This window comes from Somniosus microcephalus, chromosome 3, assembly GCF_052327205.1.
Source record: "Somniosus microcephalus isolate GS21.2 chromosome 3, FLI_Smic_1.0, whole genome shotgun sequence".
Classification (NCBI taxonomy): Eukaryota; Metazoa; Chordata; class Chondrichthyes; order Squaliformes; family Somniosidae; genus Somniosus; species Somniosus microcephalus.
Genome location: NC_140989.1, coordinates 105,788,132 through 105,800,046, shown reverse-complemented (window position 1 = coordinate 105,800,046; position 11,915 = coordinate 105,788,132). Strand labels below are relative to the sequence as shown.

Below are 11,915 nucleotides of genomic sequence, written 5' to 3'. Positions count from 1 at the left end.
GGGGGATGAGGGTTAGAGATTGAGAGGAGGTTGGGGGCTGAGGTTAGGAAGAAGGAGAAGAATTGGTGGAGGTAGTGAGGATCTAATACATAATGAAGATGGGAAAGGAATGGAAAGAAAAAACAAACGAAAAAGATATATATTATATAGCACTTGTATCTCACAACCGGCAAAAGCACCATAATCCTTAAAGGAAACTAGTCACAAACATTTGGAATTGTAATGAATATATCTAAAAACATATTCAATAAGTAACGTAAAACAGACTCTTTCCTGTAGAACTGATGCATACAGACGCTCTTGCTGAAGCTGGATGGCGTAAGTCTGGTGAAGCACCTTTTCATCTACTGCCAGTTTCTGGCTGTATCTGAGACTGCTCTGTAAGTACTCCACTTCCTTCTGTAGGTGTTCCTATATGGAGAATATGAATAATATATGACATGGCCAGAACAAATAAACAGAAGATTATATTGCCGTAGTGCTTTTTAAAATCACAATTTATTTTTGTTTCCCTCTACTTCAGTTTGTTTAATTCTGACATACTAATCAAATGACTTAGTTTGTTGTAAGTTCTTCAAAAATGAAATGTTCTATTTCTGCATTTTCTGGTAAAAAGAAAGTTAATGCTGCTGTTAAGTATTGTGAACATTATAGATCACATCTTGGATTGTTGCAAATGGAAGTCTTTGCTTTGTGCATGCACAATGCCACAGTTGCTATAAAAAGAGAGATTAGAAAAGCTAAGAGGGAGTATGAGAGAAAAGTGAAAAATAAAAATAAAGGATAATAAGGTTATCCATAGGCACATCAATAGTAAGAAGGTAGGGGTAGAGCTACCCAGAGGTGAAGAAGGCAAGGTTGTAGTGGAGAATGAGGGAATGGCAAAACTACTGTGCTAAATATGTACTTTGCTTCAGTTTTCACAGAGGAGGTGAACCATTAGAGGTGGGTGTAGAACAGTTAGTGGAGATTATTATGCAAAAAACAATGGTACCAAAGAAGTTACTGAAACTTAAGGTAGACAGGTTCAGGCCTCACAGCTGAATACCCTTTTGTTAATTCAAAATGTGAACGAAAATTAGACGTATTATACACTCTATAGGATTGGCTTCCAAGAAACTGAATAAAGAGAAATGTGGCTTTAATATAAGTATATACATTTAAACAGGTAACATAGTTGACAAATATGTACTTGCATGTGATACACATTGAAACTCCAGCAAAGTGGAGTAAGTTTTATTCTCATGGTGTATGGTTCTTTCAGACATGTGCAATGTGACCCTGTAACTATATACATTTAAACAACTAAATATAATTGTAAGTCACACATTAATCCATTTATAGTGTTATATTTCCCTAATCCATAATGATATAAAGGCAGATAATATGGTGGTGGGAGTGCATTATTATCACCGTGCTATCAGCGGTGGAGCCCTGAGGCCTATAACACACCTGAGGCACCCAACACGTCCCAATTCAGCCAATGAGCTTGTAGGAGTCTGAGTCTGTGTAAAAAGAGGCCGTTGTTGAGGGGGAAAAATGTCCGGTCACCGTTGCTCCATACTCCTCCTCCCATTGGGATATTGCCCAATGCAAGACAGTTAGCAGCCAACCCTACTAACTCCAGACATTGCGGCCCAGTGCTTTCAGCATGAATGATGTGCCTGGGAGCACCAGAAAATAATGTAAATGAACTGAGCCCACATTATCCAGCGAGAGCAGCTAATTTGTGCACTGAGCCATGCACTGCCTGCACAGCTGATGCTGCATGGGATGAATTTTCTACTGTTAGAAGGTGATTTGCAGAGAAATTAGAAAAAATCTTTGGGGGTAATTTTCAACTGCCGGCCACCTGTTTTTCACCAGGATTGCTCCTCTTGGACCCACAAGAATCTCCAGCCCGTGCAAGACTTCCCCCGGGATTGCCTCCCAACCCCTTCCAGACCGAAGCTGCCAGCTGGCTCAGCATGGGAGCCAGCTGATTTCCTGCCCTCCCACGACTGGTGAGCCTCCCAACGTTGGCACTGGGTGGGCATCGCAGCCACTGCTGACTTTACGGCTGTTCTTGGCGTAAGTCGAAGCTTGGTCCCTCTCTCTCATTGCCCCTTTTCAATATATGTTTAAATTCCATTTAAATTCCTCCATGGCCTCGCCTCCTTATCTCTAGCGCTACAACTCTCCACCGCCCACCGCCCCCCCCCCCCCCCCCACACCCACCCTTCACCCCACAATTGACGACTGTGCCTTCAACTACCTAGGTCTCACGCTCTGGAATTCCCTCCCTAAACCCTTCTGCCTCTGCACCTTCCTCTCCTCCTTGAAGACCCTCTTTTTAAAAACCACCTCTTTGACCAAGTCTTTTGTCACCCTGCCGAATATCTCCTTGGGCTCAGTATCCATTTTTTCCCTTTAGTTTCCATGAAGTGGCTTGGGATATTTTTCTACATTAAAAGCACTATATAAATCAGGTTGTTGTTGTAACGCTATACAAAAAGTAAGAACCTAAAAAAGTTTGTAGTTTGTAGCCATTTATCCAGCTCCATTCAACCAACCTGACACAATTTGCACAGGAAACAGGCTTCCTATAACGCTGCCCACAGACGAGTTGCCAAAACATGTAGTAAGGCCTGAGATAGTGAAGGGATGCTGACACCCATAGAACTATATTACAACAGCCATCTCCTTCAGTAGAGAAAGGGAGAAAAAGGAAGAAAACAAGGAGCTGAGAAATGGGGCTGGTAAATGCTCAATTGAGTAAAAGAGAATAAATGTATTTTACCCTGACTCTTTCTGCAGCAGGTGCCAGTTCTTTAGTTTCATCCTTACATTTCTTCAGTTCAGTCTCTAGTTCCATAATTCTGTGCTGTAAAGACTCTTTGTCCCTCTTTGACTGTAGAATGAACTTGTCGTACTCATCCCTTATCTTTCTTTCCTTTTTACAGTTTGGGCACTCTGGAATTTTCTGAATTTCAAATGGGCTTGTCTCCATGGGTGTCTTTGGAGATAAAAACTCAAATTCATTCATTTTGTCCAATTTATATTGTTGTTTCTCTATTTTACTTTCTCTTGAAGTGTTCACTGATCCAACAATACTGTTGGGCCAAGATCGAAGGTTTTTAAAACGATCATCAGCTGCTTTACTTTTGTCCAAGTTTGTAACAGCTTTAGCAGTTGTCAGGGTTTTATCTGTTACCTTCTCCAAGTGAGGTAAAATCACTTTCTGATTATGGTGATCTTTAGATTCATCTGATCGAGGTAATGAATCTCTCAGACTTTTCTCTAGGAATCTAGAGGAGGCACTCAGGCCAATGCGTATAGGAGGAAGGTATGTCTGTTTTTGTGAGCCCTGTGTTAAATGATTACAGTAAAAATGTTATAAAACGAATTGCAAACAATACAAACTACTACTCTGAATACAAGAGGGACAATTATCCTCTTCACTGTGCCTGGGAAATGCTCAGTTCCCAGTCTTAGCAATAAGGCAGAGGCGTCTGTCTCCCGCTCCACTATGCTGCCCAGGATATTCACTTTCCAATGTGTCCATCCATGGAGCGCTGCAAAAAACGCTGGCATTGAGGCTGACAGTGGGACCCTCTCAGAATCTGAGAAGACCTGGGAGCAACCTGATGATGGAAACTGGCTGCAGGTAATGTTTCTCATTTTCCTTCCTGGCATTCCTCCATGGCAGGATACCGGGAGCTTTTGGCCGTTGTTGGAGGCCTCTCAGGTCTACAGTGCGCTCCTGTTTCTGGCCTCCATTCCCAGCACAAGGCCCAGCGAGATGGCAGGCCCTGCTGTGAGGGCAAGCAGGCCACCATAAATCCTTTTGTTCCCTTCACAGGCACAATATACTTCAGTGAGGAGAGGATAATTGGCCCACCATTTCTAATTCGAAGCTCTATCTGAACATAATTTGTTACCTTTTTACTTCCTGGACCCATTTGCTCTTCTGATGCTCCTGCTTCTCCTGTGGATCTTGCAACATGTGTTTCACTGCATGCCTGAAAATACAGGCATTTAAAAAAAAGACACAAAACTTACAACAACTTGTATTTATATAGCGCCTTTAACGTAGTAAAACATCCCAAGGCGCTGCACAGGAGTATTATAAGACAAAAAATTTGACACCGAGCCACAAGGATAAATTAGGGCAGGTGACCTAAAGCTTGGTCAAAGAGGTAGGTTTTAAGGAGCGTCTTAAAGGAGGAAAAAGAGATAATGAGGCGAAGAGGTTTAGGCAGGGAATTCCAGAGCGTAGGGCCTAGGCAACAGAAGGCACGGCCACCAATGGTTGAGCGATTTATAATCAGGGATGCTCAAGAGGGCAGAATTAGAGGAGCGCAGATCTCTCGGGGGGGGGGGGGCGGTGGCTGAAGGAGATTACAGAGATAGGGAGGGTCGAGCCCATGGAGGGATTTGAAAAAAAGGATGAGAATTTTGAAATCGAGGCGCTGCTTAACCAGGAGCCAATGTAGGTCAGCGAGCACAGGGGTGATGGGCGAACAGGACTTGGTGCGAGTTAGGACACAGGCAGCTGAGTTTTGGATAACCTCAAGTTTACATAGGGTAGAATGTGGGATACCAGCCAGGATTGCGTTGGAATAATCAAGTCTAGAGGTAACAAAGGCATAGATGAGGGTTTCAGCAGCGGATGGGCTGAGGCAAGGGCGGGGATGGGCAATGTTACGGAGGTGGAAATAGGCGGTCTTTGTTATGCTGCGGATATGTGGTCGGAAGCTCATTTCAGGGTCAAATATAACCAAGGTATTGGTGAAATTTGCTATAAAACTTACCATGTCAGTTTAGAGTTTTCCATTTGTTTCAGTACTTAAGTACAGTCAGAGCTATTGCTATATGATGACTGAATAAGTAAAATTGTTTTCTTAACACTGTAAATCGGATCCTTTCTTTTAAAGTTATTTTCCCAATTTTTAAACCATTATTTGGGTCAAATAATAGTAAAAATAAGTGACACTGATTATAAAGAAGCATGAATCTTGTATTTTTTTGGTACAGCCAATCTAGTATAAAAAAAATACTGCAGATGTTGGAAATCTGAAATAAAAACAGAAAATGCTGGAGAAACTCAGCAAGTCAGGCAGCATCTGTGAAGAGATGCGATGACCTTTCGTCCGAACTGGAAAAAAGCAGGAAATGAACAGATTTTTACGCAAGTGAAGAGGCTAGGAAAGGGGGGAGGGGGATGAAAGAACAAAAGGGAAGGTCTGTGATAGGATGGAAGGCAGGAGAGATTAAAAGACATTGAGATATTCAAGGCAAAAGAAGATGGTAATGGAACAACTTAAGAAACAAAGGATGGCTCTAGATGAAGTGTAAATTGTGCTGGCAGAATGAAAGACAGCTGCCATGTAGGGGAGAAGAAAAAAAGACAGCCAAAAAGTGTGGATAAAAAAAATATATTATATATTATATATATATATATATAATATGGGAATAGATAGGCGTTTCTGCGGCCGCAAACGAGACTCCAGGATGGTGTGTTGCCTCCTTGGTGCAAGGGTCAAGGATGTCTCGGAGCGGCAGCAGAACATTTTGGAATGGGAGGGTGAACAGCCAGTTGTCGTGGTTGCATATAGGTACCAAACGATATAGATAGAAAATGGGATGAGGTCCTAAAAGCTGAATATAGGGAGTTAGGAGGTAAATTTAAAAAATAGGACCTCAAAGTAGTAATCTCAGGATTGCTACCAGTGCCACGTGCTAGTCAGAGTAGAAATAGAAGGATAATTCAGATGAATACGTGGCTAGAGCAATGGTGCAAGGGGGAGGGATTCAAATTCCTGGGACATTGGAACTGGTTCTGGGGGAGGTGGGACCAGTACAAACCGGACGGTTTGCACCTGGGCAGGACCGGGACCGATGTCCTAGGGGGAGTGTTTGCTAGTGCTCTGGGGGAAGGGTTTAAACTAAAATGGCAGGGGGTTGGGAACCTGAGCAGGAGACAGAGGAAAGGGAAACGAGGATAGAAGCAAAAGACAGGAAGGAGAAAAACAAGGTGGCAGTCAGAGAAATCAACGGTTTAAATCAAACATGGCCACAGTAAATAATAATTCTAAAAGGTCTAAGAGCGTTAAAAAAACAAGCCTGAAGGCTTTGTGTCTTAATGCGAGGAGCATTCGTAATAAGGTGGATGAATTAGCTGCGCAAATAGAGGTAAAACGGATATGATATGATTGGGATTACGGAAACATGGCTCCAGGGTGGCCAAGGCTGGGAACTCAACATCCAGGGGTATTCAATATTCAGGAAAGATAGGCAAAAAGGAAAAGGAGGTGGGTAGCATTGCTGGTTAAAGAGAGGATTAACACAATTGTAAGGAAGGATATTAGCTCTGATGATGTGGAATCTATGGGTAGAACTGAGAAATACCATGGGCAGAAAACGTTAGTGGGAGTGGTATATAGACCTCCAAACAGTAATGCGGAGGTTGGGGATGGCATTAAAAGGGAAATTAGAGAAGCGTGCAATAAGGGCACAGCAGTTATCATGGGTGACTTTAATCTACATATAGATTAGGTTAACCAAATTAGTAACAATACTGTGGAGGAGGAATTCCTGGAGTGTATACGGGATGGTTTCCTGGACCAATATGTCGAGGAACCAACTAGAGATCAGGCCATCTTAGACTGGGTATTATGTACATGAGAGAGGATTAATTAGCAATCTTGTGCGAGGCCCTTGGGTCGGAGCGATCATAATATGATAGAATTCTTCATTAAGATGGAGAGTGAAGTCGTTGACTCAGAGACTGGGGTCCTGAATTTAAATAAAGGAAACTGCGATGGTATGAGGCGCGAGTTGGGTAGGATTGATATGGGGAATGTCACTCAGTGTTGATGGTGGATAGGTTATGGCAAACATTCAAAGATCGCATGGATGAACTACAGAATGGATGGCATAAAAATAAAACAAAAAAGGTGATTCAACCGTGGCTAACAAGGGAAATTGGGATAGCATAAGATCCAAGGAGAGGACATATAAATTGGCCAGAAAAAGCAGTAAACCTGAGGATTGGGAGCTGTTTAGGATTTACCAAAGGAGGACAAAGGGATTAATTAAGAAGGGGAAAATAGAGTATGAGAGTAAGCTTCAGGGAACATAAAAACTGACTGTAAAAGCTTTTATAGCTATGTGAAGAGAAAAAGATTGGTGAAGTCAAGCGTAGGTCCCTTGCAGTCTGTGGTAAACCACTGTTATTGTTGTTCACCGTTGTTGTTGTTGCACACTGTTGTATCTATGCATGCCTCAGCATGCCTCTGCTGGCTCCGCCCCTGGTTCCACCCACAGGCCCAGGTATAAAGGTGACTGCTATGCAGCCCCCTGCTTTCTTGGAACCCAGTCAACCACGAGAGGCATGCTCTGTTCTTTGCTAATAAAAGCCTTTTAGTTACTCTCCTAACTCCGTCTTTTATGAGTAATTGATAGCGCATCACAGTCAGAATCAGGGGAATTTATAATGGGGAACAAAGAAATGGCTGACCAAGTAAATACATACTTTGGTTCTGTCTTCAGAAAGGAGGACACAAATAACCTCCCAGAGATGTCGGGGAACATGGGGTCTAATGAGAGGAAGGAACTGAAAGAAATCAGTATTTGTAGGGAAATGGTGTTGGGGAAATTGACGGGATTGAAGGCCGATAAATCCCTAGGGCCTGATAATCTACATCCTAGGGTACTTAAGGAAGTGGCCCTAGAAATAGTAGATGCATTGCTGGTCATCTTCTAAATTCGATAGACTCTGGAACAGTACCCATGGATTGGAGGGTAGCTAAAGTTACCCCACTATTCAAAAAAGGTGGTAGAGAGAAAACGGGGAATTATAGACTGGTAAGCCTGACATCGGTAGTGGGGAAAATGCTAGAGTCCATTATAAAAGATGTAATAGCAGAGCACTTGGAAAGCAGTGACAGGATCAGACAAAGTCAACATGGATTTACAAAAGGTAAATCGTGCTTGACTAATCTACTGGATTTTTTTGAGGATGTAATTGGTAAAATAGATAAGGGAGAACCAGTTGATGTGGTGTATTTGGACTTTCAGAAGGCTTTCGATAAGGTCCCGCATAAGAGATTAGCGTGTAAAGTTAAGGCACATGGGATTGGGGGCAAGGTATTGACTTGGATAGCGAACTGGTTGGCAGACAGAAAGCAAAGAGTTGGAATAAACAGGTCTTTTTCCGAGTGGCAGGCAGTGACTAGTGGGGTACCGCAGGGATCGGTCCTTGGACCCCAGCTATTCACAATATATATTAATGATCTAGACGAGGGAACTAGATGTAATATCTGCAAGTTTGCAGACAACACAAAGCTGGGTGGGCGTGTGTGCTGTGAGGAGGATGCCGAGAAACTCCAGTATGATTTGGACAGGTTGGGTGATATGGCAGATGCAATATAACGTGGATAAATGTGAGGTTATCCACTTTGGTGTCAAAAACAGGAGGGCAGATTATTTTCTGAATGGCAATAGATTGGGAGAAGGGGAAGTGCAACGAGACCTGGGTGTCCTTGTGCACCAGTCGCTGAAGGTAAGCATGCAGGTGCAGCAGGCGGTTAAGAAGGCAAATGGTATGTTGGCCTTCGTAGCGAGAGGGTTCGAGTACAAGAACAAGGATGTCTTGCTGCAGTTGTACAGGGCCTTGGTGAGACCATACCTTGAGTATTGTGTGCAGTTTTGGTCGCCTTATCTGAGGAAGGATGTTCTTGCCATGGAGGGAGTGCAGCGAAGATTCACCAGGCTGATACCTGGGATGGCAGGAATGACCTATGAGGAGAGAGTGGGCGAATTGGGCTTATACTTGCTGGAGTTTAGACGAATGAGAGGGGATCTCATTGAAACTTATAAAATTCTAACAGGACTTGACAGACTAGATGCAGGAAGGATGTTCCCGATGGCCGGGGAGTCCAGAACCAGGGGTGACAATCTAAGGATAAGGGGTAAGCCATGTAGGACAGAGATGAGGAGGAATTTCTTCACCCAGAGAGTGGTGAACCTCTACCACAGAAGGCAGTAGAGGCCAATTCATTAAATATATTCAAGAAGGAGTTAGATATATTTCTTAAGGCTAAAGGGATCAGGGGATATGGGGAGAAAGCAGGGACAGGGTACTGAATTTGGATGATCAGCCATGATCTCATTGAGTGGCAGAGCAGGCTCGAAGGGCCAAATGGCCTACTCCTGCTCCTGTCTTCTATGTTTCTATGGGCCGGGGTTATGATCTGAAATTGTTGAACTCTATGTTGAGCCCGGAAGGCTGTAAAGTGCCTAATCGAAAGATTAGGTGCTGTTCCTCGAGCTTATGCTGAGCTTCCATGGAACAAATGCAAGAGGCCGAGGACGGTGAGGTCTGAGTGGGAGTGGAGCGGTGAATTAAAATGACAGGTGACCGGAAGCTCGGGGTCCCGCTTATGGACTGAACGGAGGTGTTCCGCAAAGCGGTCACCCAATCTGCGTTTGGTCTCCCCAATATAGAGGAGACCACATCGTGAGCAGCGAATACAATATACTAAATTGCGAGAAGTACAAGTAAATCGCTGTTTCGCCTGGAAGGGGTGTTTGGGGCCCTTGACAGTGGGGAGGGGTGAGGTATAATGGCATGTGTTGCATCTCCTGCGCTTGCACGGGAAGGGCGAAGGGGAAGGGCTGTTGGGGTGATAGCGGACAAGGGTGTTGCGGCGGGAGCGGTCCCTTCAGAACCGCTAAGAAGCAATCTAGTAATCTACATCATCATAGAATCATAGAAATTTACAGCACAGAAGGAGGCCATTTTGGCCCAACGTGTCCGCGCTGGCCGACAAAGAGCAATCCAGCCTAATCCCACTTTCCAGCTCTTGGTCCGTAGCCCTGTAGGTTACGGCACTTCAAGTGCACATGCAAGCACTTTTTAAATGTGGTGAGGGTTTCTGCTTCTACCACCCTTTCAGGCACTGAGTTCCAAACCCCACCCACCCTCTGGGTGAATTTCCCCTCAAATCCCCTCTAAACTTCCTACCAATTACTTTAAATCTATGCCCCCTGGTTGTTGACCCTTCTGCTAAGGGAAATAGGTCCTTCCTGTCCACTCTATCTAGGCCCCTCATAATTTTATACACCTCAATAAGGTTTCCCCTCAGCCGCCTCTGTTCCAAAGAAAACAACCCAGCCTATCCAATCTTTCCTCATAGCTAAAATTCTCCAGTCCTGGCAACATCCTCGTAAATCTCCTCTGTACCCTCTCTAATGCAATCACATCTTTCCTGTAATGTGGTGACCAGAACTGCACACAGTACTCTAGCTGTGGCCTAACTAGTGTTTTATAAAGTTCAAGCACAACCTCCCTGCTCTCATCATTCAAATGGCTAAACACTACCTGATCAAAGCAACAAAAAATAAATACGCATGTGTTATTAGAGTAACATTTTCTGTACCACATGTTTCAGTCCAATATGCTACTGGAAAGATTTAATATATAATAATAATAAATATATCTACGGTGTGGGATGTAATGCGCATTTTCCTTTCCTTTTCGCGCTACAATTTGCACTTACAGACAATTCAGTCCACTTCAGGAAAGAAAAAAGTCAAAAAGAAACAAAGGCTGTGATACTTACAGGTAGATGGGAGGGTGGAAATGGCTTAAGAACCCGGCAAGGCCAGGGTCGCGGAGGTCCTGCCGAACTTAACGGCAGGACCACATTATCATTTTTTGGATCCGTTCCTACCTGGCAGCCGGCTAGATTAACAGCCTGGCCAGCGGCCGGGAGGGAAAACCATCAGCAGGAGGCCACAGCCGGGAACCCTTTGGGAGGTCCCCAGCAATGGGGTGTGGGGGGCGGGGGGGGGGGGGTGGTGGGTGAAGGTCGTCCATTGCAGCAGAGTGGGGAAGAGAGGACATCATGGCTGGAGGGGGAGAGATCGCCGATTGGGAGGATGGAGAGAGAGGCTGCGATCAGCAGAGGGGAAGCCAAAGGCTTGCTGGAGGGACCACTCCTGCTCCTCCTGGACTACCAGGAGTGCTGGAAAAGGCACTTATCTTGTGGAGCCAGCAGCTCCCACCGACCACCTCCCTTTCCGCGTGCGCGGCGGGTTATGGACGTGTTTCACGCATTTTGACAATTTAACCCCTCCCATTCATCATATAAACATAGAAGATAGGAGCAGGAGTAGGCCATTCGGCCCCTGGAGCCTGTTCCGCCATTTAATGAGATCATGGCTGATCATCCAAAATCAGTACCCTGTCCTTGCTTTCTCCCCATACCCCTTGATCCCTTTAGCCTTAATAAATATATCCAACTCCTTCTTGAATATATTTAATGAATTGGCCTCACTGCTTTTTGGTAGAGAATGCCACAGGTTCACCACTCTCTGGGTGAAGAAATTCCTCCTCATCTCAGTCCTAAATGGCTTACCCCTTATCCTTAGACTGTGACCCCTGGTTCTGGACACCCCCGCCATCGGGAACATCCTTCCTGCATCTAGTCTGTCTAGTCCTGTTAGAATTTTATAAGTTTCAATGCGATCCCCTCTCATTCTTCTGAACTCTAGCGAATATAAGCCTAATCGACCCAATCTCTCCTCATGTCATTCCTGCCATCTCGGGTATCAATCTGGTGAATCTTCGCTGCACTGTCTCCATGGCAAGAACATCCTTCCTCAGATAAGGCGACCAAAACTGCACACAATACTCAAAGGTGTGGTCTCACCAAGGCCCTGTACAACTGCAGCAAGACATCTTTGCTCCTGTACTCTCATCCTCTCGCTATGAAGGCCAACATACCATTTGCCTTCTTTACCACCTGCTGCACCTGCAAGCTTACCTTCAGCGACTGGTGCACAAGGACACCCAGGTCTCGTTGCACTTCCCCTTTTCCCAATCTATTGCCGTTCAGATAATCTGTCTTCCTGTCTCTCTCTTTTCC

General features: G+C 44.6%; 1 protein-coding gene and 1 long non-coding RNA gene across 2 annotated transcripts in view; one reads left to right on the top strand and one right to left on the bottom strand.

The window, feature by feature from the left end:
- The first annotated feature begins 66 nt into the window (after positions 1–66).
- Positions 67–11,915, top strand: part of LOC147121241 (uncharacterized) — a 41,167-nt gene continuing 29,318 nt past the window's right edge. Inside the window, exon 1 of the long non-coding RNA XR_015077518.1 lies at positions 67–380. This is a non-coding gene — a long non-coding RNA (uncharacterized LOC147121241). The remainder of the gene's footprint in view (positions 381–11,915) is intronic.
- The window catches only part of LOC147121240 (kinesin-like protein Klp68D), an 89,534-nt gene continuing 80,181 nt past the window's right edge, over positions 2,563–11,915 (bottom strand). The window contains exons 13-14 of the mRNA XM_085981455.1: positions 3,921–4,001; positions 2,563–3,346 (exon numbers count right to left, since the gene is read on the bottom strand). Of these exons, the coding sequence (XP_085837581.1) occupies positions 2,747–3,346; positions 3,921–4,001 (681 nt within the window). The 3' untranslated portion in view covers positions 2,563–2,746. The remainder of the gene's footprint in view (positions 3,347–3,920; positions 4,002–11,915) is intronic.